Source organism: Rutilus rutilus (genome assembly GCF_951802725.1).
Source record: "Rutilus rutilus genome assembly, chromosome: 12".
In the NCBI taxonomy this organism is placed as follows: domain Eukaryota; kingdom Metazoa; phylum Chordata; class Actinopteri; order Cypriniformes; family Leuciscidae; genus Rutilus; species Rutilus rutilus.
The window spans coordinates 20,046,954-20,073,361 of record NC_140217.1 but is presented as its reverse complement, the minus strand read 5'-3'; the positions used below and the strand labels follow the sequence as shown (position 1 = coordinate 20,073,361).

The 26,408-nt window shown below is 38.0% G+C and overlaps 1 protein-coding gene across 3 annotated transcripts; it reads left to right on the top strand.

Moving 5' to 3' along the window:
• Window positions 1–2,009: 2,009 nt before the first annotated feature.
• Window positions 2,010–26,382, top strand: trim25 (tripartite motif containing 25). 3 transcript variants are annotated; one of them, XM_084426725.1, is made up of 11 exons: window positions 2,010–2,921; window positions 17,479–17,574; window positions 17,781–18,014; window positions 21,954–22,122; window positions 22,241–22,267; window positions 22,426–22,518; window positions 22,616–22,681; window positions 22,804–22,863; window positions 23,098–23,196; window positions 23,883–23,942; window positions 24,252–26,382. In XM_084426725.1, exons 1-11 carry the CDS (start codon window positions 2,328–2,330, stop codon window positions 24,782–24,784), a joined length of 2,031 nt encoding a protein of 676 aa, XP_084282851.1. In that variant the 5' UTR covers window positions 2,010–2,327; the 3' UTR covers window positions 24,785–26,382. The 3 variants fall into 3 exon arrangements, with proteins under 3 accessions (XP_084282851.1, XP_084282852.1, XP_084282853.1); XM_084426726.1 differs by lacking the exon at window positions 22,241–22,267; XM_084426727.1 differs by lacking the exon at window positions 23,098–23,196.
• The last annotated feature ends 26 nt before the right edge of the window (window positions 26,383–26,408 follow it).

Below are 26,408 nucleotides of genomic sequence, written 5' to 3'. Positions count from 1 at the left end.
ATTTTGAGCAAGTGACACGCTTTTGCAGGTGATCAGCTAGGTTTTGCAGTTTGTACTAAATGATGTTTAATTAAAGTTCGGGAGGAGCAGGTTCAGATAATTAACCAAATTATGCACAGCTGGAGATTAATCAGTAATCAACTCAATGACAGAGTATAAATTCGCAGCAGACCTATCTCTGTTCATTGAAAGTTTGTCAGCATCCCTCCTCCACCCCATCTCCTCACTTCCAGTTCCATCTACACTTACCAACTGGGGGGAGTACTCTGGGTTCGGGCCTAACTCCGAGCTCGGAGCCCTCTCCCCGGACAGCACGCCAAATACGCATAAACTTATTGTACTATTATATGTAGATGTGAACTCGTGAATTGTTTTGAGAACTGCATTAACTGTTGTGCAAATGTAAATAGTGATGTGAGAAATGCACCAAAGCGACTGAGAAAAACTGTAATTAGTTATTTATTTTTTAATTGTAATATATTAACACAATATATTATTCTGTATATTTTCAGATGTTATATCATTTAATATATTGATCATTATATTGGGAAATGTATTTTCTTTGTGTAAGGATTAACTGATCATCAATCACAACTCCGAGGTTCCTGGCTGTCCTAATGGATGATGAACCTAACGGAATGGAGAGTGCTGGGTTGGTTAAAAATCACAAGCAGTTCTTTGCAAGGTTGAGTTGAAGGTGGTGGTCCTTCATCCAGTCTGAAATGTCTGTCAGGCAGGCTGAGGCTGAGATGCAAACAGCTACATTTGAAATGTCATCTGAAATGAGAGGTAGAGTTGTGTGTCATCAGAAAATCAGTGATAAGCAATGCTTCTGAATGGCAGATCATAGTATTGACGTAAACCTTTTGTTGGGGAAGTCAGGGGACCAGAGAGGAATGGTGGCATGTGAATTGCATTAGCAAAAAGCACTTCTTTCAATTTTTCAAGCAATTCTAAAGGAAAGTGTAAGTCAAATCATGTGTCAGCTGCAAAATTAATTTATAGAAAAATATAGAAAAAGAAAAAGAAAGGTCCAAGTGTGAGAAGATTATTGTTTTAAACAATCTCTAAGTATAATTGGGCAGCCCTTTTGCAACCTGTTGATGTTCAGTTCAAAGATTCTGAAGGTGTCCTCTAGAAACTGTGCTCACTTGAGGTGACCATTAATTATACATTAGATCTGTCTATAGAAGGACAATAACAACAACAGTGAGAGATAGTAGCATACTTCAGCCTTGTGTCAAATACACTTTAGAGTCCAGAGTTGGGCCATAATTCATTCAAATAATGAATGAATGAATGGAATAATTTAAATAAATAGGTACCTGTAAATGTAGCCTACATTGTAAATAGGCCTTATGAGGGTGATAAATACATGATAAATGTAACCAGATGAGAAATTCATAAATAGCATATTAAATATCTGAAAACTAAATACAGATTAATTATTTTAAGTAGGTTATTTAAATATTTAAAGACAGGTCTGTCAATTGTTTATTTTAAACAAGTTTCTTTTAAACTTAGATAAACTCCGGAATAAAGTGTAATTCTTCACCACGACCCACAAATGTCTCCTGCTCTGTTCGAGATCACAGATTCAGAAAAAGTTGTATTTTTTCCATTACTGCAGTTTGCTGAAGGGGACTTAGCCTACTGGGACTTTTTTTTAAAATGTCACTTCATGACAGAAAGGTTGCCGACCGCTGGTTTATTTACGGTAATGATAAAATGATTCTTTAAAAAGTATAAAAACATCGATTTTACTGGCAAACAGTGTCCTCTTGTGTACATTTGAAGAACATGTTGTGCCTTCACGCAAAATATTTATTAATAATAAATAAATAAATAAACATTCTGCACAGAGACAGTATTAAAACAAATTTTCATGCTATCCCCCAAATCAAATCTGAATGTAGCAGTATGGTAATGGCATAATTTATCGTGATGTCCGCTTCTTGAACGAATCGTTGAACCGGTTCTTTTTAGTGAACTGGTCGAAACAGTTCACCGAATCTGAATCGTCGAGTCAGCGCTTATCCTCAAGTCAAGTTTCTCACTTTCGCACTTGCCCGACAGTAGAGTAGCCTATAGGTCCAACTCGAACTAAATCTATATCCCGGAGTATATGTTACTCCAACATTACACTGAACTGAGAGATGATGTGCTGAGAGAACTGATGAGCACGAACTGTTGATACTGAGCATGCGTGTTTAGGCTTTGCTCTGTGGACCTTCACAACAAGGCACATAAGTTTCGTTTCTCCGCTGCCGCCGCCCACTGAGGCAGTTGTTTGTCGTCAGTGATCGCTGCTTCCTCGACTTCTCACAATGGCGGAAAATATGTCTCTACTTGGGCTCGAAGATGAGTTGACATGCAGCATTTGTTTATGTCTTTTCGAGAACCCGGTGAGTTTAATCTGTGGACACAGTTTCTGCGCCAGCTGTCTCGAAGCGACATGGAAAGACAGAACATCATCAATGTCTTGCCCTCAATGCCGAATGGCTTTCAGCAGTAAACCAGAACTAAAGAAGAACACCGTCCTCAGCGCGGTGCTGGATGCCTATAGAATAAAAGCGGGTGTCCCTGAACCCGTTAAGGAACCATTTGAGGTGAAAAAGAAAGATCCAGATGAAATAAAATGTGACAGCTGCATGGAAGCCAAAGCGGTCAAAACTTGTCTGACTTGTATGGCGTCTTATTGTGAGGATCATGTCAGGCCTCACCGGGAGAATGCCATTTTCCGGGCGCATCAGCTGTCTGATCCGCTGGCAGATCTAATGGAGCGTCTCTGTTCCGATCATGGCAAACTGATGGAGTTCTACTGCATTCAGCACCAGAGCTGCATTTGCAGCAACTGTCTGCAGGGCGTTCATAAAGGCTGTGAGTTCATCACCGCAGATGACCGGCGCTTTAAACAAAAGGTTGGGCCTATCTTTAAATTTATTTGGAAAGTAAATGTGATTTTTTACATTACACTTACATTTTAAACATGAAAATTGACTTTACAGTCAAGTCACCTTTATTTATATAGCGCTTTTTACAATACAGATTGTATCACATGAAAATAATACAACAAAGTTTGTTTCTAGAAGGAAATTGCGTCATCGTCCACCGTAAGGCAGATCAATAATATTGTTGAATATTAAATGTCCCCAACTAAGCAAGCCAAAAGCCAAGGCAACAGTGGCAAGGAACCAAAACTCCATCAGGTGACAGAATGGAGAAAAAACCTTAGGAGAAACCAGGCTTAGTCAGGGGCCAGTTCTCCTCTGACCAACGAACGAACAGTGTATGATTATGATTTTGGCAGAATTACAGGTCAGAAGTCAGACTGGATCAGAACATTCAGAATATTCATTCAGTTCCATCTGGTTGGAAGTCGGAGTCATCACGCCGATACAGAGACAAGTTTATTTAGGATCAGTGCCAGCTGTCGTGTTGATGAGGCCTTCACAGGGCTGATGAGGCTGGCACTTCAGGATGCGTTGTGGATGGGTCCAGGCGCAGGTCCACTATCTGATCTGGTTACGGCCCGGATCCGGCTGACTTCAGTTAACCTCGGAATAAACAGAAAGACTAACATTAGCGTAGATGCCATTCTTCTTATGATGTAACGAGTACATCAGGTGTTATAAGAAGTGTCCCCGGTTCCGGCTGACCTATTCTATGCAGCCTAATAATCATTTAACTGATTTGAATAATAGAAAAAAATGTATGATGTTCTATATGAATGCCAGGTTAAAGAGATGCATTTTTAGTCTAGATTTAAACTGACAGAGTGTGTCTGCTTCCCGGACTACGTTAGGAAGACTGTTCCAAAGTTTAGGTGCTTAATAGCAGAAGTATCTACTGCCTATAGCTGATTTTGATATTCTAGGTATTATCAACTGGCCGGAATTTTGAGATCGCAGTAGACATGAAGGACCATAATGAGTTAAGAGCTCGCTCAAGTACTGGGAAGCTAAATCATTTAGTGCTTTGTAAGTAGTCAGCAATATTATAAAATTTATACAGTGTTTAATAGGGAGCCAATGCAGTGTTGACAGAACCGGGCTAATATGGTCATACTTCCTGGTTCTAAGAACTCTAGCTGCTGCGTTTTGGACCAACTGGACTTTGTTTATTAAGCGTGCAGGGCAACCACCCAGTAGAGCATTACAATAATCTAGCATTGAGGTCATGAACGCATGAACTACCTGTTCCGCATTTTTCATTGAAAGCATATGTCGTAATTTAGATATATTTTTAAGATGGAAAAATGCGGTTTTACAGATGCAAAAACAAAGACATGTGACTTTCAAATGAAAGATTGGTATCAAATAGCACACCCAAGGTTCCTAACCGACGACAAAGACTTGACAGAGCAGCCATCAAGTGTTAGACAGTATTCTGGGTTAATACATGCAGAGGTTTTTTGCCTGATATTGATAATTAGAAATTCTGTTTTTTCAGAATTAAGTAGTAGGAAATTACTAGTCATTAATCTATTAATGACTAGTAATTTAATAGTCAGCGTAATCTATTAAAGTAATGTTAGTGATGTAGCTATACATTTACATGATACCTTCGGTTTCATTTGGAATGAAATCATTCCGATCGATGAATCCGATAGTGTTTGTCACAAGCTAAAAATTTGTACATACTATATAATATATATATATAATATATATATATATATATATATATATATATATATATATATATATATATATATATATATATATATATATAATACATAATCTTTGAATATACAAAGTTCCCCGCTCTTTTCATATATCTCCTAAATTAATATTTATATATTAAATCTATTATTAGCAGACTTAATAGATCTATTTCTGGTCCAGATCTTTGGTATGTAATTAAATAAAAAGTACTTTGGGGGTCTTGTTCAATATATTTATTTTCATATAAAAACAACAGAACTTAAATTACATCCAGTTTATTAGCAACACTGCACAAGCATGAATCCCGTGAATCCCGCAATATCCGCCTTTGATCTCGCAGGTGTCTGATCCACTGCAAGAAGAGAGAAGTTCAGTGAACTGTCCGTCTTGGCTGCACTTTTTTCACTCCTCCCCTCACTGAATGTAGTGTTTACATGAACGCTAAATACATTTTTCGAGTTAATGTGCGGTATATATGACAAGCTTCAAATTGGAATTTATTTTTTGACATGCATACAAATATAGTATATATTCCCCGTAAATATAGTTTGCCGCTGTTTGTGCATAGTATTCGCCTAAATTGCTTCTTTTCTTTGTTTTAAAGAGCAGACTGGTTACCTTGTCTTTGGACGACGATTTCCAGCCCAATAGCTCACCAAAACCCGCCCACTCAAAGAAACACCCGCCCAAAACTTTAACTGCCAAATTAGGTGATAGGATTATTGCCATGTCAATCATGTCACCATTATGTTATGTTTGTTTTTGTTAGTCAGATGTGTTTCTTTGTTCTAGTTTCCTGCCACTCATCAGTTACCAATGGGCACTTATAATGTTATGTATATGACAGTCCCAATCATAGTTATTAATGTTTTGCATTGCTGCGTGCAAGCTGAAGCGATCACCGATACAATTGAAGTGCTTAACTGCAATGTTAATTACCTCAACCAAATCATCCTATATGAGATTAATCAGATATTTATACTACATAAACTTAATATTACGACTATATCTGCACAAAATATGCAAATGCACACGCGAACATGGCTGTGCTGCATGGTCAGCATGTGTAACTCCTGTTGTGGATGCGCTGTACCTGCAACAACGCGCTGAAACACGACAACAAAACCCAGAGAATTCACAACGTTTTATTACAGTAGTGTTCACTATAATGTTATGTATATGACAGTCCCAGTAGTTATTAATGTTGTGCATTGCTGTTTGAACTGCGCACGCTGAAGCTAAAGATGATCACTGGTACAATGATAACTGGTACAAAGCGCTTCACTGCATTGATAATTAACTCAACCAAACACATCCTATGTAAGATAAATCAGATATACATAAAATAAACATAATATTACAAGTTACAATGGCACAAAAGGCTGCGAATACACAAGCAAACTTGACTGTGCTTGTCATGAAGGCTTAAAGGTGCATTGCGCGAGAGTCTGAGTTTTCGCAGAACTACGCCCCCTCTGGCGGCAAGCGAAACTGCAACCAGAGGTGTGCACGCTCACGGACCACACGCACACGCACGCTTGCACGAGCTCGAGCTGGTCATAACCCAAGGAGCATCAGCCGCACAAATCTTTTGTTTACAATCATAATGTCTTCAGAGTTAATAAAGTTTTAAATCTGCAAGTAATTTAAAATATGTGAAAGGAAAGGCAATTGAGTAAATAACACACTTATGTGTGAGGGAAAAAATGGGGGTAGTAGAAAACTTCGTTTTTTATTCCCATCTATCTCCATGTTGAACTGTGTTATGTGTTTACTGTATCCACTTATGACTATTATTATGGAAACACGTTCATGAACAATATAAGTTATAACTTTGTAAAAGCTCAAAATTGTAATCATGATACCATACCATACACAGTCGGTCAACAAAGTACACCCAAATGTCTCAAGGTAATAAACAATCAAGTGGCACTATGACGTTACCATAAAAGCCAAACAGGCTAATCCGCCGAAGATTTGCGGGGGTTTAGCCTGTTTTATTGATCAGCTAAGTAGCATATTCCAATAGCAATACATCGTAATTAAGCAGTAATTTGCTCAAAATTTGTGTCTAAGTATCTAACTTATATATCAGCATTTTATATCACAATCATTCTGAACCTGATCACTGACAATGGTAAGTTAGTAAAACCTATTCCGATTGTACATTTATCTAGCTTACGCTAAAGCATTACACATTTTATGGATCGTCATTTATTGTCATTATTGGCCGTATCAGACATTAGAGAATGGGATATATCTTACCTTTTTATCAAGAAAAAAGCCAACTGAGGATCCCGTTTGAGCCCTAGAGCAGACCGGAGATCTCTCCATTTGTTGAAAGCCTTCCCTATGTTTACTCTCGTCTTACCCCGACGCCTGTCTGACTCCAATTTGGACCTTTTGGTTGCACTAGACAAAAGTTCTCTTTTTTTTTTTATCTTACGTGGAGTTTGCGTTGGTGTTTGAAATGAACTACAAGCCGGTCTCTTAGAATCCATTTTCTACGGAGAATGGCGGCGTCGGCGCATACACAAACCTGCCAGACATATGAGCGTGCCGTGAACGCGCATGACGTCACGCCCAGTCTCAGATTCCGACCCGAATCCCTCTTATTTATTTTACTGTACAGGATTATAGAGGCAATCGCAGTGATCAGAGAAGGGCTCAGTCAGCCCATCAGGCAATTGTTTAAGCATGTATGGGTTAGAAAACGGGTATTTTTAACATGAAAAGTTGCGCAATGCACCTTTAACTCAGTGGACGCGCTCTTTCCGCAACAACGTGCTGAAACTCTGGCCTACAAAGAACTCACATTATTCTTTTACAGTCGAGTTTTAATTATAATTCTAGTATGTAGCCTATATGACAGATTGGTGCTGCAGATGTTGCACTCAACTGTATTCCTTTTTGAAGTGATTCCAATCATATCAAGCAATGTGAAACTATCATGGCGAACAGCATGCATCTGAAGTGTCTCAGCTGAAGGAAATAATCCATTATCTATTGGCTTTAATTAATATCTGCCTAATTTTCTTATTGGATCGATAACGATAACATTATTAAAAATGAGCATTTATCGTCCGATACCGATATGGTGGCCGATATATCGTGCATCCCTAATATTAGGTTTCAAAGTGCAAGTTTTTGAAAACAAGTTTTGAAAACGATACAGTTATCATCTCCGTGTAAACTTAAAAAACGTGAATCTGTGAAAACGTTGACGGCATGCACATTGCACATGCATAGGGTTGAGTGGGGGAAAACGCCCCCTTAAGGACTGTAATTTTTATTTTTATTTTGGGAAATGAAAGTTAAATGTGTCTAGAATAGTATGAAGTATGAAAAATGTCCAGAGTTTTCATGTTATTAGATAAAAAAATAAAATAAAAAAAAGATTTGTACCAAGGGGTAAATGATTATTGTTAGGGGTAAAATGCCCTCATTCTGACAAAGCAATTTGCTTGATACATTTACAGCAAAATCAGAGTACAAGCAGTATTAACTTAAAATTAAAAAGACAAGGAAAATAACAGGAGATAAATATGAATATTTATTATGAACCTGTCACGCACGGTTGAAGAACAGATGATGAATAAGAACAATACATTTAGAATGTCTTTAATGATCCACACGAGTCAACTCAAATACAGGCAAGCAAACAAATACAACTCGGGCATTAACAAGACCGGACAAAGAACACTGAAAACACAGGAACTTACTGGTGATGATAAGGATTAACTAAGATGAATAAATCGTGTAGAAATTATTGTTCATTCATTGTTAGTTCATGTTACCTAATGCTAACAAAATGAAACCTTATTGTAAAATGTAAAATGTTTGTTTGAGACATGGCTTTTAATGGTGAGCCTTTTGATTTTGTAATCAGGCTCTCAAAGTATTATAAAAATTTGGATTTAGATTTATCAGCCAATATATCGGTTATCAAATTTTCATATTTGAACAGCATTCCTAAAACTTATTTCAAAGTTTGTGTTCTCAGGCCACCAAAACACTGTTGTTGTGTAAATGAACGGCCAGAACGCATACAAAGTTTTCTGTTTTCAGTTGAAAATGGTGTCGTGTAAACAGCCCCTAAATTAATAATGAATCATTTTTACAACAGAAATGAGTCAATGCTGAACTTGATTAAACAGGACAATGACTTGCTTCTAGATCTGCTGTACAGACAAAAAAATATTTTTTACATTCATTTCCTGTTATTTCTGTAAGGGGTTATACAGTCTAGGACCCAAGGACCAGATGTTTGAAAGAAGACCCTGAGTCAGAATTATAATAAATTGAAGAAAGGTTTTACTGAAGATAGTTCACAGTTTCATCAGCAGAAGTCAGCTTCAAGACTCACACAGGAGTTCATAGGCCACCCCCCCTTACAGTTACAAAGATCACAGCAGTTATACCCTACACCAAGGTCTAAGCTACGTCCTTGCTTCAGGTTGCAGTTTCTGATTGGCTAAGAAATAGATAAACATAGTAATTTTCCACACATATACAGATAAACGGAAGCATATCTCCATCGATGATGCAGCTGACACTCGGACCCTGAAGTTAGGCGTCGTGACCTTCTAGGTCGCAGATTCGGGTTGCTGGGTGCCAGCATTTCCAGAACAACAACTCAGTCAATCTCCAATAATGCCAGTGGTTCCTTAACCTGTAACCAAGAAGACTAACACACACACCGACACACAGCTTTTCCAAGGTTGGATTTGGCTAGGCTCTAACTATAAACAGGAGAGTCGTCTCAAAACATCAAGATAATGCGTTTTTTCCTTGAGGACACTTTAGTCTAACTGGAAAGTAAGGCTTTAACAAAGAAATGGTCCCTTAAACTATTGGCTTCAATGACCCCTATATGTTTTAACACGTTGAAGACCTTTCTCAAACACAAAACAAGTCCCTATCCCGGGATAAATGAGCAAGCACTGTTACTGCATTAAGATATCAAATACAGACATTAAAGAATACATGAAAGGAACATTTCAGTAATCACACTGGTAACTTCTATAACAAAGTAAAATCTCCAGAGAAGTCATTGAACTCATTTGATATTTAGAAGGAAAAATATTGATTAATACATTGATTATAATCACTCATTACATTTACATTGAAGCAGCAGTGGATTCCAATCCACCCCCTTCATCACTTTAAAGCTGCTTTGAAACAATCTGTATTCTAAAAAGCACTATATAAATAAAGGTGACTTGACTTGACATCAACCCGATAACTTTATTTGACATTCATGTAAACACTACCTTTGGATTGATCAATTGGAATGATTTCATTGCGATTGAAACAAAAAGTGTCCATGTAAACATAGCTTTTGGCCAGTTCATTCTGATTGACATGGTTACTTTTTTTATTCCGACTGTGCTACTAGTCGGATTATAATCGGATTATTAGGGTCCATGTAAGCACAGCTGGCGAACCTGCGCACACTGACATAAGCATTTCAATATGAATTCTGTAACTTCATTTCTAAGTCATGTCACTAATCATGTAGGCCTATGTCAGTAATTGCAGCGCTGTAAAGCAATATATGTCATTGCAGCGCTGTTATAGGTTACTAAGTAAAGGACTCTTGGAATGCTTGCTCAGGCAATTTAATTTGACGACCGTCGACCAAAACAAACTTTTGTATAGCTTTTTATGTACACTTCACAATAACTGATTTTGACTGTGGTTTTTTTAATCGTAGTAATATAATAAATTGACCCTAAGCAAAATACAGAATCAATTAACTGTCTAGTCACAAATGTTTTGTGATGTCAAACGCAGGTGGTGTAATAACGTCTGCTAATTAATCAGTTCAAGAAAGCAATTAAGCAAATATCAAATTAATATAGACTAGTTCATTTGCACAAACAACAGAAAGACATTTTTTATCATCTTATGAAGTACAGTAGGGAGAACAAGTATTTGATACACTGCCAATTTTGCAGGTTTTACCACTTACAAAGCATGTAGCCTACAAGTCTGTAATTTTTATCATAGGTAGGTACTCTTCAACTGTGAGTGATGGAATCTAAAACAAAAATCCAGAAAATCACATTGTATGATCATTGTATGAAGTAATTAATTTGCATTTTATTGCATGACATAAGTATTTGATACATCAGAAAAGCAGAATCCTTTGTTTGCAGTTACAGAGATCATACGTTTCCTGTAGTTCTTGACCAGGTTTGCACACACTGCAGCAGAGATTTTGGCCCACTCCTCCATACAGACCTTCTCCAGATCCTTCAGGTTTCGGGGCTGTCGCTGGGCAATACGGACTTTCAGCTCCCTCCAAAGATTTTCTATTGGGTTCAATTCTGGAGACTGGCTAGGCCACTCCAGGACCTTGAGATGCTTTTTACGGAGCCACTCCTTAGTTGCCCTGGCTGTGTGTTTTGGGTCATTGTCATGCTGGAAGACCCAGCCACGACCCATCTTCAATGCTCTTACTGAGGGAAGGAGGTTGTTGGCCAAGATCTTGCGATACATGGCCCCATCCACCCTCCCCTCAATATGGTGCAGTCGTCCTGTCCCCTTTGGAGAAAAGCATCCCCAAAGAATGATGTTTCCACCTCCATGCTTCACGGTTGAAGCATGAATGGTGTTCTTGGGGTTGTACTCATCCTCCTTCTTCCTCCAAACACGGCGAGTGGAGTTTAGACCAAAAAGCTCTATTTTTGTCTCATCAGACCACATGACCTTCTCCCATTCCTCCTCTGGTAGTGTGTTACTAATGGTTTTCTTTGAGACTGTGGTCCCAGCTCTCTTCAGGTCATTGACCAGGTCCTACCGTGTAGTTCTGGGCTGATCCCTCACCTTCCTCATGATCTTTGATGCCCCACAAGGTGAGATCTTGCATGGTGCCCCAGACCGAGGGAGATTGACCGTCATCTTGAACTTCTTTCATTTTCTAATAATTGCGGCAACAGTTGTTGCCTTCTCACCAAGCTGCTTGCCTATTGTCCTGTAGCCCATCCCAGCCTTGTGCAGGTCTACAATTTTATCCCTGATGTCCTTAACACAGCTCTCTGGTCTTGACCATTGTGGAGAGGTTGGAGTCTGTTTGATTGAGTGTGTGGACAGGTGTCTTTTATACAGGTAACGAGTTCAAACAGGTGCAGTTAATACAGGTAATGAATGGAGAACAGGAGGGCTTCTTAAAGAAAAACTAACAGGTCTGTGAGAGCCGGAATTCTTACTGGTTGGTAGGTGATCAAATACTTATGTCATGCAATAAAATGCAAATTGATTATTTAAAAATCATACAATGTGATTTTCTGGATTTTTGTTTTAGATTCCGTCTCTCACAGTTCAAGTGTACCTATGATAAAAATCACAGACCTCTACATTAGGGCTGGGGTAAACGATTATTAATTAAACGATTAGTCGGGCGATTATTTTATCGATTAGTCGACTAATCTAACGACTAATTGGAATTATTTATCCTGTCTGTTATTCGCATATCTCTGTCGAGCCGTTACTCCGATGGATTTCAAACTCGACAGCTGTCTCGGCACGAGTAAGTGCAGTGCCAAGTTTGACGTTGTTTGGATGAGAAATGCAAAAGATATGTTAAATATATTGGTAAAAGACGCACTTAGAAGGTTGTGGTTTAAAAATAAACATTCTGACATAAACACACTGTCAGCTACAATGTTTACTTCTGAATAATATAGTATAAATGTGATAAATCCTTTTTTTTTCATGCAATTAATCCATTGAATCGATATAAAAGTTATTTTTCACATTGAAACTGTTGAAAATACACAACAAAGTAAGTTGATCCACATATGACAGCCTCTGAACTCGGTCAATACTAATCTGGACTAAACATAGGCTACATTCAATCAGCCATAGCTAGAAATACCTTCTGAACGACGGCGACCTTCTTTTTTGACGGCGATCAGCTGTAAAATGGCTTAGGTCCTGCTCGGTTTTCGTTGACTTTGAGTACAAGAATTGAAAGTTTTTTAAAAGATCCCCTGGGGTTAACGTGTCAGCATTCGACAGAAGTTTGACGCTGTTGTGTGAGAACAAGCATCAGTCGGCATTTCTCTTCCTCCCGCGTGCCTCATCTTCTTAATCTCCTCACGTAAATGATTAGATTTCGATGGCTTACGTTTCTTCCCTACGGCAGAATCCACCACAGGTTCATCAATGTATTATTTTTTTTGTTTGTTTGTTGATCAAAAAGTGCAAAGTAGATAAGGAAAACTAGGATGCCGGGTGTCAGAGCGCCACCGTTACTGTTTACAATGCGTGGAATGGTGCGCTGTGATTGGTTGAGCGGATTTGTGGCATTCTGCAGAGAAAGGAGACTGGCGTTTGTCGCGGTTTGGAAAGAAAGGGAGAAAACATGGCAGAATAACACGGCGGGCGGTGTGTGTGTGGCGAGCTGTACCTCCGGGAATGGTGCAAAAAAAAATAGATAATAAATAAAGAAGCGTCGACGCAAAAAATATGACGTCGACGTAATTTTGGCGTCGACGCGTCGACGTCATCGACGCACCGCTACAGCTCTACTCTACATGCTTTGTAAGTAGGAAAACCTGCAAAATCGGCAGTGTATCAAATACTTGTTCTCCCCACTGTATGTAATTGGTCTACACTTTACACCTGTATATGTAGTTTATTTAGTCTGCAGCTTTTTTCACAGTGTAATTTCTCTGTAATGAACATGGCTTTTTAGGACTAGTTCACTATCACAGGTCGGGAGCTATAGTTTCAACCACACAAGTTTGCCACACATTGTTTGTTGAACCTACAGGGGAAAATTGCAGTCATATAATAATAGCTAACTAGATGTACCGCATGGCGGTACAAAATATGACCGCCGCTCAGGCCTGCACTGGCTTTCCACAAAAATAAATGACGTGGAGCAATTTGGCTGTATTGCGTGTTTATGTATATAAGTTGTATATTTTAAAAGACTGTCTGGAGTATTCCTGTGGATCATGGATAATTTAGAGTTTTGTAATTATTTGCTATTACTATTTAAGTTTTATATCAAAAGTCATTAGTTTAGACACTTAACATCCGTAATGTGAAAATGTCACATTCATAACAGTGGTTTTCCCTACATAATGTATTATAAAAATGAGTTTCAAAAACACACTTATTGTGTTCAAGCAAGTCTTTTTCATGCTACATTGGTAACAACAAACAGCTTTTTAAACAAAACAAAAACAAAATTAAACTCATTCCCACTGTACCTAGTAGAACACTTAAGTAAATGTCCCATTGAAATTAATGGGATTTTATGGATTTAGGTGAAGAAAGTGTACACATAATACATTTTGGTCTGTACCATGAAGAGAAAACTGATTCAACTATATAAACTATATATTTTCTGAAAGCATAGACTCTCAGGATGTGATCTAACATGGCATGAAACATGTCCCACCCACCTCATTAGTATACTGCCCAAGCATAAGACATTGGGTATTGGTAAATCGGGTATATGGCTGATACCTAAAAAAAGTAGTAGTATGTGCATGTCTGTCTGTGTGTGTGTGTATGTGTGTGTGTTTGTGTATGTGTGTGTCTGTGTGTGTGTGTGTCTGTGCGTGTATGTATGCGTGCGTACATGTGTGTGCGCGTGTGTGTGTCTGTGCGTGTGGATGTCAGTGTGTGTGCATGCTTGCGTTTGTTTGTATTCCTGCATGTGTGTGTGTGACAGTATCATCCTAAACCAGCAACCCTTCGCTCAACAGCACCATCTACAGGCCGATGAGTGTACAGTCACTAAATGTGCACATAAATGAATTTATTTTATACCCCCCCATGGATACGAAACTTAGCATACCCCCAGAGGATGTCAAGTTAATCATACACATGAAATATGGTGCAGTTCTGAACATCTCAACTGAAGATAGGGGCGATTAAAGCAGAATAATATTGCCTTAAAGCCCCATTATGTAGGATTTCCGTTTTGGTCAAACAACGACCCCTAGAGTCGCTGTGGACTACTTGTATTTAACGTTACTGTCGTAAATACCACTCACGCAGCAGTCTCTTCACTCACGGATCCTGAGCCTGATGCCCCTGTATACCGGTCCCTGTTCAGTCGGATAGAAGCTGTAACGAGTGGCAATAAGGTGTGTCCCCTTTAAGAGCTGCGCGCGCCCTGTTTAACTGACTCGGCACAGTCTGTATTGTATGTGCGCCTCGAACACACCGTAAGCGGATTGTTTCTGTTTGATGCTCATTCTTGTCCTATTTTTGTCTATCAAGTAATGCTGTGGACGGTAAAACGTGTGACAGACAGTTACACGAGTTCGATTGGGGAATAAACACAACGCGTTACAAATCGTCGGACATCGAACAAGCACAGCTAGCCTCCGAAGATGTCTACTAATCCATCAACAAGAACGCCAGGTGCTTTTTAGCTCACACCAACGAGTAAAAAGCTTGTCCGAGTGATATACAGTATAAGCAATATACTTACAAGTCCAACAGCATGCGAGGACGTGTTGGGGGAAGTGAGGTAGCCTATGCCGTAAAGCAGTCGAATTTTGTAGTTCTTTTTGTGCGCGGGTGTTACTACCCGAACCCCGAAGTTTAAAAGTACGATTAAAAACTATACAAACCCCATCAGGCTATGGCAGACGCGTCATTCAACCTATTTTAAGTCGATGTACCATCACAAGCGTTTTGGAAATATATTATGAAGGTTGAAAAGTTACTTAGTGTTACTTTAAGACCAACATACCATAAAAATTTCTTCATCCTCTGTGCCACGGTTCAGGTAGTTATTTAGGAAAAACTGATTTTTTTGGGTTTGGGGGGGCCCAGCGCGGGGGGGGGGGAGTGGCCCCCGGGGACCAAACGAAATTGTTCCGTAAAAGTCTAGTGGGGCTACATGCCCACCAAATTTCATGTTCCCCGGTGTAGGGATGTCCCGATACCACTTTTTGCAGAATGAGTCCGATACCGATACTGTAATTTTTGGTACTCGCCGATACCGATACCGTAACCGATACCTGAATTTTCACTGCATTTGTAATTTTTAAATGTATTAGTAGATAAACCAAAAGATTATAAATCATATTAGTTGGCTTAATTTGTTCTTCAAATATATATATTTCTTTCAGTTATTTTCATGCTTAATTAAGCCTGCTAAAATGCATATGAGCTTCTGTAAGCCTACTGTCACTGTTCATTCTATTGCTCTATCATATTTTGTCTTTCATTTAATAGCACAGCACATAGAGCTGCTTCAGCAGGGCTCAGTGCTGAGGACTGGGTCAGCGGTTCAAATGTTTGTCAAAACCAGTGAAATATCAATTATTTAATCCAATTTTGATACTACAACAAAAACTAGCAGCCTAATTAATGTGAATTTAAAACAAGTAAGCAGTCAGTAACAAAATAAAAACAAACAATTGAATTACATATAGGACAAATATATACAATAGAACAAAGAAAGGCTACAAATGAAATAAACAGTGTTTTTAGAGTTTTTCGGGTAGATCTAACAGGTACAGAAATTTGAATAGAGTAATCAAATGTGAAAAAAGCATATTCATTACTGTATGAATTATATATAGATGGATATTTTTCTAAAGTTGAAAAGGGTAGCCTATTTAGTCAAGAGCAGTGAGTAATTTCTTTGTCCTTTGTTTGATTAACATTAAAACACAGAAGCAGGTTTATCAAACTGCTGCCCCTTTAAGACCGAGCGCACGGACCGCACTTGAACATGCTACGTTCATTTGAGATATAACCAACTTTGTTTACTATAGGATACTCGCCAAGATGGGCGTTATTACATAGTTGTGTGTGAATTCGTCCGTACAAGCGCAAGACGTGAAAGACAATTTAATTCAGTATTCGCGCGCTGAGACGCTGGTTTGCGGGGCGCACGCTTCGGATGTTGGCATTCATGAAACTTCTTGACCTGCACACGTCCTGTAATAATGTAGGGAACCACTCGTTATACTTCAGTCAGGTAACAGTTCATGTTTTACTTTTTCTTACATATACGATTTAGTTTTCATCCAAATAACATGTGCTGAGTGAACGATCAGCAATCAAGAGCATTCAACAGAAGTGCGCTTCTCGCTCTGTCTCTCTCTCTCTCGTCAGTTAACGTTAATATAATAAGCTAAAGCTACATGCCTCGTTTAATTTCGTTGCCATTGACATTGGACTGAACAAACTTTCCACTGTTGTCTGTTTAAAGGGATGTGCTCGACCAGCTCGTGCGTCTATGACTCAGTTCACCTCAGTTCACCTCGACAAAGCACTCGCGGCGGCCAGTTTCGTTTCGCAAAATGTACGTGGTATCGGTGCGTGGTATCGGCGAAATTTTATGAGTACGAGTACGAGTATATGAGGACAGTATCGGCCCGATCCCCGATGCCAGTATCGGTATCGGGCCATCCCTACCCCGGTGTTTCGGTGTCCCTGGTATCGTTGACGAAAAATTCAGTAGATGACAAAAAAAAAAAAAAAAAAACCTTGACAATCCCTATATGACCGCTTTCGCTAGCGGCGGTCATAATAATGTTGGGAAATGCATTACTGATTGGTTGGATTTGTTACATTAATGCAAGAATAAAATGAGCAAACCTTTAATTCCCCTTGGAGTTGATTAGTAAGGCTAGTTGTTGCTGAATGCTTTTTATGTCTTCTTTTTTTCCTCTCATTACAGCTCAAACATAGTGTCCAATAATCAAAAAAAAATTTTGTTTTGTTTATTTGACATGTAAACATTGGATTGTGTGGTCTGAATCATTCAGCAATGAAGATGTTTTCTAAAATACTTTGTGTCCTTTTATTCTTGAAAATATTTTAGACTGACCTGACTGACAAGCTCAACATCCTTGAAGACAAAACTGACAAGAATCAGCAGGTTATCATACAGATGAAGGAGCAACAAACCAAATTAAAAGTTAGTAAATGTTCATTTTTATTTGGGTATTAGCAGAATCAGACAGACTGATTCTGATGTAAGATGATAGGATTCAAGATGTGCATGTCCCTCCCTTTACCTACCATCATGAATTACACTCCATCCATGCATCTCAAACATCAGGAGCTCCATAAGATGGAGTTTTAGCCTTTGGGCTTACATTTTCTTTGGTGTTGCTTTCCCAGGAATTAGCTACAACCCGCAAACGTATTCTTGAGGTAGAATACAGGCAGATCAGAGAAGCGATCGACCGTGATGAGAAAGAGGCAATGTTTGCTATTGATAAGGAACAGGAGAAAGGTCAGAGCAAACTGGTCTCCTTGATGAAGAAATTTAATGAGAACATCGAGAAGATGAATAGGACCAAATCTGAGATCAACATACTGCTGGACCAGTCGCAATCCCTCACATTCTTAAAGGTGATGCACAGTATGATTTTAAATTAAAACTGTTCTGCTTTATAACTCTTATTTGTACCTTAGATATACAGTTGTAATTGAAATTATTCAACCACTGCAAATCAGTTTTATTGGCAAAAATGTACAGACTTTCAGCTGTTTGCAATGAACAAATCAAACAAAAGGAATTGAAATAGCTCAACACAACAAATGCTTCAAGTGGTTTTCCCAAATTCAACTGAAAATGCAACTTTTAATGACTTCAGCAGTCTCAAAATTATTCAACCTCTTCATGGCAAGCATATTTAGTACTTAGTAGAACACTCTTTTGCTGTTATGACCTGCTGCAAATGAGATGTATAACCAGACACCAGCTTCTGGCAGCATTTTTGAGGAATCTTAGCCTATTCCTCATGAGCAATGGCCTCCAGTTCAGTAATATTCTTGGGTTTGCGTGCTACAACTGCCTTCTTCAAATCCCACCAGAGATTTTATATGGGGTTCAAGTCAGGTGACTGTGATGGCCACTGTAGAATCTTCCGGGACTTCTTCTGCAACCAAGGCTTCAGCTTCCTCACTGACGGCATGGCGTTTTCTCCTAGGATTTCCTTATACTTCAATGAATCCATCTTGCCTTCCACACACTGCAGGTTTCCAGTGCCAGATAATGCAAAGCAGCTCCAGAGCATCACAAAGCCATCACTATGCTTAACTGTAGGCAGAGTGCTTTTTTCGGCATATGCTTCATTCTTCTTCTTCCAGACATACCACTGATCCATAGGGATGAAAAGTTCCAGTTTTGTTTCACCGCTCCACAGAAAAGAATCTCAAAACTTCTATGGCTTATTTATATGATTTTGAGAAAGTTGGAGCCGACTTTTCTTGTGCTTTTGGTGTACGTCTTGGAGTTCTGGAATGGAAACCGCATGTGTTTAGTATGCGCCTTACTGCAACTACAGCGGGGGAAATAAGTATTGAACACGTCATCATTTTTCTCAGTAAATATATTTCCAAAGGTGCTATTGACATGACATGTTCACCAGATGTTGGTAACAACCCAAGTAAGCCATACATACAAAGAAACAAACAAAAATAAGTTCAGAAATTAAGTTATGTGTAATAATGTGAAATGACACAGGGAAAAAGTATTGAACACATGAAGAAAGAGAGGAGCAAAAAGGCATGGAAAGCCAAGACAACTGCTGAAAACTTGCAGTAATTAAAAAGCAATCCAGCCCCCTGTCAGTGGAAATTAATAACAGCTGGTTCAGTCCCAAATGATGGCCTACAAAAAGGTCTCATTGCCAAGGTGTCACACAAGACACATCTCATGATGGGTAAAAGCGAAGAGCTGTCTGGTGAAAATTTCATGTCAATAGCACCTTTGGAAATATATTTACTGAGAAAAATGATGACGTATTCAATACTTATTTCCCCCGCTGTAAGTCTTGCAGCAGGTCTTTTGCAGTCACTTTTGCAGGTTTTTCTGAAAATGCCTTCTCAGATATCTGGTTGCAGCAGTTGATGGCCTCCTTTTTCTGCCCCATCCAGGTAGTGTAATCACTGTTCCTTGTAACTTTGAACTTTTGCGAAACTATGCTTCCAACTTTTTGGACCATTCTTTTGACTTAGCCATATTTCTAACATGCAGTCAAACGTGACACTCAACAAACTTAGTCAGTTCAGATATTTAATGTGTTCTAGCTCAAGCACAGCTGGTGCAATAGGCCTATGTCACACTTCCTGCTTCCGGAACGCGGAGTAGGGATTCAGAACATCCGGTCAACAGTATTTCTCCATAAGGATTTAGATTATCAGCCATAATGTCTAAACCATCCGAGGTAGATTGACCACGAGCTATGAGGTTGTGAAATGAAGGTTTTTGCTCCTGTAGAAGCTATAAGTTCGTATGAAATCAACCTTGTTTTAAGAAAAACATGTTTTATCCGCGATCTTATGAAAAAAAACTACACTACCCACAATCCTAAGCGTAGCAGCAACGTCTGGTGATTGGTCCAACTCGCTGTTACCATAGAAACGTTTACCTTACTGGCGAACGGCCCGCCGCTGTTGTTGTAGTGCACCGGGTTGCTCTGCGTCAGGACGTAGACAGCCATACCTCAGCTTTCACGCTTTTCCACTTGAGAGTTTTCATTTACCATCCGAACCACATCGTCATATGTGACATCAGGCAGGTTGCGGAGAGGTTTGGTCCAGCGGTATCTATCGGACTCCGCCATTGTAAAAAGCTAACCGGAAGAGCCGTATCCCTACTAAAAGACGTACTTCCGGTCTTCAATTTTTTCGTGACATAGGCCTATAGAAGCCAATTGCTATTGAAGCCCTTGATTAGTTGCATCAACTGTGCTTGAGACAACCCCTGTTTTGCAGATTTGTGTTGTTGTGATGGATTCAATTCAGGGGGTTGAATAATTTTGAGACTGCAGAAGTCATTAAAAGTTGCATTTTCAGTTGAATTTGGGGAAACCACTTGAAACGTTTGTTGTGTTGAGCTATTTCAATTATTTTTGTGTGATTTGTTCATCGCAAAGAGCTGAAAGTCAAAATTTTGCCAATAAACCTGATTTGCAATGGGGATTGAATCATTAAGTTGGCTTGGAAAAGCCAACATACTGATATTGTACTTAAGATTATTATTATTATTTTTATTATTATTCTTCTTAGACAAAATTTCTCCACGCTACTCCGCCTAAACTGTTCAAGCTACAACCACTAAACTGACTAAACCTTCAAACTGTTCTGACTCGAGTTGCTTGCTCGTTTCAGACTGATCAGACTAACGGTTTTCCTAAAATTTCTGATCAAAACTTGGAAAAATCCCATAGACTTTCATTGCGGAATGTTCAAATTGAGCCAAGACTATTTAAACTTCAACTGTATAAATTCAAATTTTAACAGTTGGAGAGGCTCATTAGACTCCATCAGCTGCCTTTCTATGTACTATTTCTAATTCATTGAGACTCATTTAAGCTTTCTTTCTTTCTTTCTTTCTTTCTTTCTTTCTTTCTTTCTTTCTTTCTTTCTTTCTTTCTTTCTTTCTTTCTTTCTTTTTTCCTAACTAATCTATCTATCTATCTATCTTATATTTCTTTCTTTCTAACTCCAAACTAAATTCAAATTTTGACAGTGGGAGAGGCTCATTAGACTCCATCAGCTGCCTTTCTATGTACTATTTCTAATTCATTAAGACTCATTTAAGCTTTCTTTCTTTCTTTCTTTCTTTCTTGCTCTCTTTTTCTTTCTTTCTCTCTTTTCTTTCTTTCTTTCTTTCTTTCTTTCTTTCTTTCTTTCTTTCTTTCTTTCTTTCTTTCTTTCTTTCTAACATATCTATCTATCTATCTATCTATCTATCTATCTTATATTTCTTTTTTTCTCTCTTTCATTCTAACTCTAAACTAAATTCAAATGTTGACAGTTGGGGAGGCTCATCAGACTTCATTAGCTGCCGCTCTATGTACTATTTCTAATCCATCCAGACTCATTTTCCATTCTATCTAATATTTCTAATCTATCTATCTCATAACAACCACCCAGAACACAATGGCAACCACCTAGCATCCACCCAGAACAATTATTTGATAATTTGATCGCTTTTCATGTGACGGCAACAAAATATTTTTAATTGTTATAAAAGGATCGAGAAAGACAAAATCAAGTAATAATGTAATACTTCAAACTACTTTAAACTTCTCGTCCAAACTTTTCCAAGCCAACTTAAAGTTTGTCTCGACGAACTTTCGCATCTAGTTTCAGTTACAACTGTATATAATAACATTTTGTGGGGTGGGGCATATGTGTGAAGCCCAGTGTAAGAGCTTGTCAATGCAAGAAAATTCAACATGAGCTCTCACACTTGATCAATTTGATACCTAACCTGAATGTTGTTCGATGCCGCTTGTTTATTTGGATTTTTGAATTTCCCACTGTGCTTTGTCACAGGCCTCTGTGGATTTGCCCTCAGTGGTTAATTTTGAGCCCTATAACCCTCGCATGACTGTGGAAGGTAAAGAGGTGATAGCTTACCATTCCGCTGCAGTTGCACTGAAGGAATGGATCACCAAATTAATGGAGCAACCAGCAGAGAACAGAATCTTTGTACTTAAACCAGGTGTGTTAGTGTGGGAGCTTGTATAAAATGTGCAGCTTGTTTTAATGTTTGCAGTAAGTTCAAGAATACAGCAACATCATAGTGCATGCTTAGAGTTCTGACATACATGTTTTTACAGAGTTTGAAAAACCTGTTCTTGGTTCAGGTGAGATTGTCTTTTGAAATGATTGGTGTGGAAATCTGGGACATAATCACATAAAAACATGTTTATACAAATGATAATGTTGCCTGATTGTATGTCGTTGAGGTTATCCTTAGTAAAGCTGCTGGCAGCAGATGTGAACTAGTCCTCTAATTCTCTAGGAAACCAATTCCCAATTCCTGCACTCCTGCAAAATCCACACCTGCCACATCCAAGAGAGTATCCAAGAGATTTTGCTGTGAGCCAAGAGATGTGTAAGTTGTTACTCCTTTACAAGTGAATGGGCTGTTTTTCCTGATTCAGTACATCCATCCATCACTATTCTTTCATTATTCTCTTGATATATTTCAGCACGTATGAATTCTCCCAGCCTAGCCTGCACTCCCAAAACCAAGGCTCTAGGAGCTAAACAGAAAAGTAAGTCAAGTGTATATATATTTTTATATATATACATACACACATATATATATATATATACATATATATATATATATATCATATATTTACACCTTTCTCTCATCGTTCCTTTTTCCTAATAGACAAGAATCCTAATAAAGAGCTCAAAGATCACAAAGAGCGTAAAGACCAGAAGTCAAACAGTAAGCTCTGACCTCCATATGTTCATGGTTTTACAACTGTTATTACTGTTCGTCTGATTAGCGTTATGTGTGTAGAACATATTCACTCCTAGTGATTGGACTGGAAAAGGAGGGGCCTTTGTTAGTATCTTATGGTTCACAGAGATATTCTCATATTTTTTTCTGAAAAGGAATGTGAATCAAATTAGTATTTATTTTAAATGTTTCTAACATTACATATATCTTCTTTGCCAGGATCCAGGAATCCCCCTAAAGGAATAAATCCTGTTTTCTCCAAAAGCATGGAGAACTTGCTTGACTTCACACCTAAAACTGTAGACATACTTGACATATGTATGTGGGAAAAGTTCTTGTTAAATTTTCCCCTTCTAAATGTAATCTTTTCTGTAAGGAGTCTGTGCTCCTCATTGTAATTCCGCAATAAACTTTAGATTCTACTCTAAAAGCAATCAATCAAATCAATCAATCAATTAATTAATCAATAGAAATATATCAGACCATTATTCAATTTATATGTATTATTTTATTGAATCTCCCAGGGGTTCGTTTCCTGAACAAAGACATAATTCACTATTAAGAATGCATTATTGGAGAAATGAATTAGCTAGTCACAAATGTTTCCAAAAAAACTGTAGTAACATGATAACACCTCCATCATTTAAACCAAAAATATAGGACTGTCGTTGATGACATCAAGCGCAGGTGGTGTATTAAGTTAACTTCTGCTAATTAATCAGTTTTAGGAAGCAATTAGTCAAATTCATAAAGTTAATTTGCATGAACAATAATTTATTTATATATGCAGTTCATTTAATCAGCAGCTTTTTTCACAATGTAACGAACATGGCTCCTTACGAAAATTACAATCATATTTGACTAACAATGCTGTTGGGAAATGCACCCCTGATTGGTTGGATTTGTTATACTAATGCATGTATAAAATGAGCAAACCTTTCATTTTGGAGTCAATTCTTTAGTTGTTGCTGAACGGTTTTTATTTCTTCTTTCTCTCTTTACAGCTCAACCTCTTAGTTCACCAGCTGCGCAAAACTTTGTTAAAAGGAGTGAACTTCTAAAATGTGAGTAGATAGTTTCTCCCTGTTTCACAGACAAGACTTAAGCCTAGTCCCAGACTAAAATGCATGTTTGAACTGAAAGCAACTTTCACTGACATATCTTAAAATATATCAGTGCCATTGTTTTGGCTCAAGATGCACACCAGTAATGTTTCGTTTTTTTCTAAGGCATGTTTATAAAATCTACTTTAATGCCCTAATTACTAAGGCCTAATGTCTGTGAAACCAGGCATTAATATTTTATCCATTTGTCCATCTTCATCACTTTATGTGATAATCACATTTATGTGCTTGTGTGTTTCTCCTGTCTAGATGGCACTATCCTCAATTTTGATGTCAGAACAGCTCACAAGCGGATTTCGCTGTCTGAAAACAACACCAAAGCGACAGTCTCGGATGACCCTGCTCACTATCCAGATATTCCCCTTCGCTTTTCTGTCTGTTCCCAGGTGCTCTGCACAAAGGGTTTCTCTCAGGGCCGTCATTACTGGGAGATCAAAATGAGCAGTAACAACTTCTGTGGATTGGGCCTTGCATACGGAAGAATTGACCGCAAGGGTCCTGCTAGCCGCCTGGGGCGTAATGCAGAATCCTGGTGTGTGGAGTGGTTTAACGTGAAGCTTTCCGCATGGCACAACAGCATCGAGACGGTATTGGCAAATCCCAACCCAAGCCGTGTGGGCGTCCTGCTGGACTGCGATCAGGGAAGCGCAACTCTCTATAATGTGCAGGACCGGGCCATCCCCTTCCACACCTTCGTCTTCCCCTTCACTGAGGCTGTTTATCCAGCTTTCTGGATCTTCTCAAATGGTTCCTCTGTGTCTCTGTGCAAGCTCAGCAACTAAAACTGTATGAGGTGAACTGATTTTTTATTTGAAACTTTTATTCTCGCATCATTTTGTCCATCCATTGAAAGTCCACTCAAGCTTCAAGTTTATAAAAACATCCAGTGAGGATCACAACCCTCAAAGCAAGCACGTTTGAACTAATGAGGCTTGTTTTTGTGCATCAAGTAAGCACGTTTGAGCTGCTGTTGACCGTCTTAGATACTATGTGTGTGTTGGTTAATGTTTAAATGTGAATAAAATCCTAAATTAAATCTGTTCAGCATATAAAGTGATACTTTATCTTCAGAAGACTTAGATTAAATTGCTCGATTTATATGGATTACATTTACAATGTCTTTATGAAGTGTTTAAAGCTTGCTTTGACTTTAAATGGATGGACAAAAATTTAGTATATTATAAGTAAAAAATAAATCTTAATTTCTGTTGAATGAAAGGAAATCACAAGGGTGACTAAATGAATACAGCACTTTCATTTATGGGGGAACTTCCCCTCTATTATTTTTTTATTTTTTATTAATTTTGTGTGTTTTATTATATGGTTACAATATGGGGTGTCTTTCAAAGGACCATGGCAGACAATCAAGCCAGGGTTGTCATATTACATTTTTAATTCAAATTGTAATATGTTGGGATTGTACAGACTTAATAAAGCATACTTTGTAGTCCATAAATGTTAATTAATATCTTTTAATATTGACCAAAAAAAAATTTGATTGATGGATGGATGGATTGGTATCTAAAGGCTAATACAATCAACCTGTCATTATTGCAAAATAAACCTCACCAGAGTGTCAACCAGAATCGAGTATTACAAAAAGCCATAATAGTCAAATGTCACTGATCCATTAAGGGGTAAATTAAGTGTACATATGTGGTTTGCAAACATCAAATGTGACATTCATTGTTCTCTGAATTCTGTTAAGTTGCAGATTTTAGTTGCGAATTGTTTGAAGTGTTTAACTTCATGACATGATTACTCCTGACATTTGTTGGTTTTATCACATGGGCAAAGTCCATTGCCAGTGAGCTCCAGATAGAGTTGTCTTGGTTCCTGACCAAAGTATCCTGGTTTGCTCCAGTCAGAACTGTTTTTAAGTGTTTCAAACAATAAAAATTGGTTTCACTTTGCAGCAAGGAAATATGTCAGTCTATAAAAAATATTATAGATGATTTTCTACAAGAATAGCTCAGGAAGTTCTATAGTTAAGCATATATTGTTTGATTTATTCACTATTAAAATTGTGGTTAATATGGCATGTAAAATAATTAAATATTATGAATAAAATATATGAAAATATTTTAGATCTTTTTCAAAGTGGGAAATAATATACATAAAGTAAAATATCAGAATGATGATAATAAAGGCATGAACATACCCATGTCTCATATAAGAGTACATTTAATATTGTGTAGATGTATTCTTTCTCTCATTATTGTATTTATCCCACTTGTTGTGATATTAAGTTATGGAATGACTTGATCCTGCTTCTGAAATGGTGATTGTTCGTTTGTGCAGCTCATTTTGTTTTCAGTGCTGAACAATGAAATGTTCAATAATAATAATAATAATAAAAACCAAATCTTTAAACAAAAAATTTGTTATGTTTTAATTAACTTTAAA

Bases quoted from the DNA above. Each gene is read 5' to 3' on its own strand.
- trim25 (XM_084426725.1), top strand. From the start codon at position 2,328: ATGGCGGAAAATATGTCTCTACTTGGGCTCGAAGATGAGTTGACATGC. The intron at 22,268-22,425 runs GTGAGATTGTCT...CTAATTCTCTAG, and splicing joins AAAACCTGTTCTTGGTTCAG to GAAACCAATTCCCAATTCCT. The intron at 23,197-23,882 runs GTATGTGGGAAA...CTCTCTTTACAG, and splicing joins TGTAGACATACTTGACATAT to CTCAACCTCTTAGTTCACCA.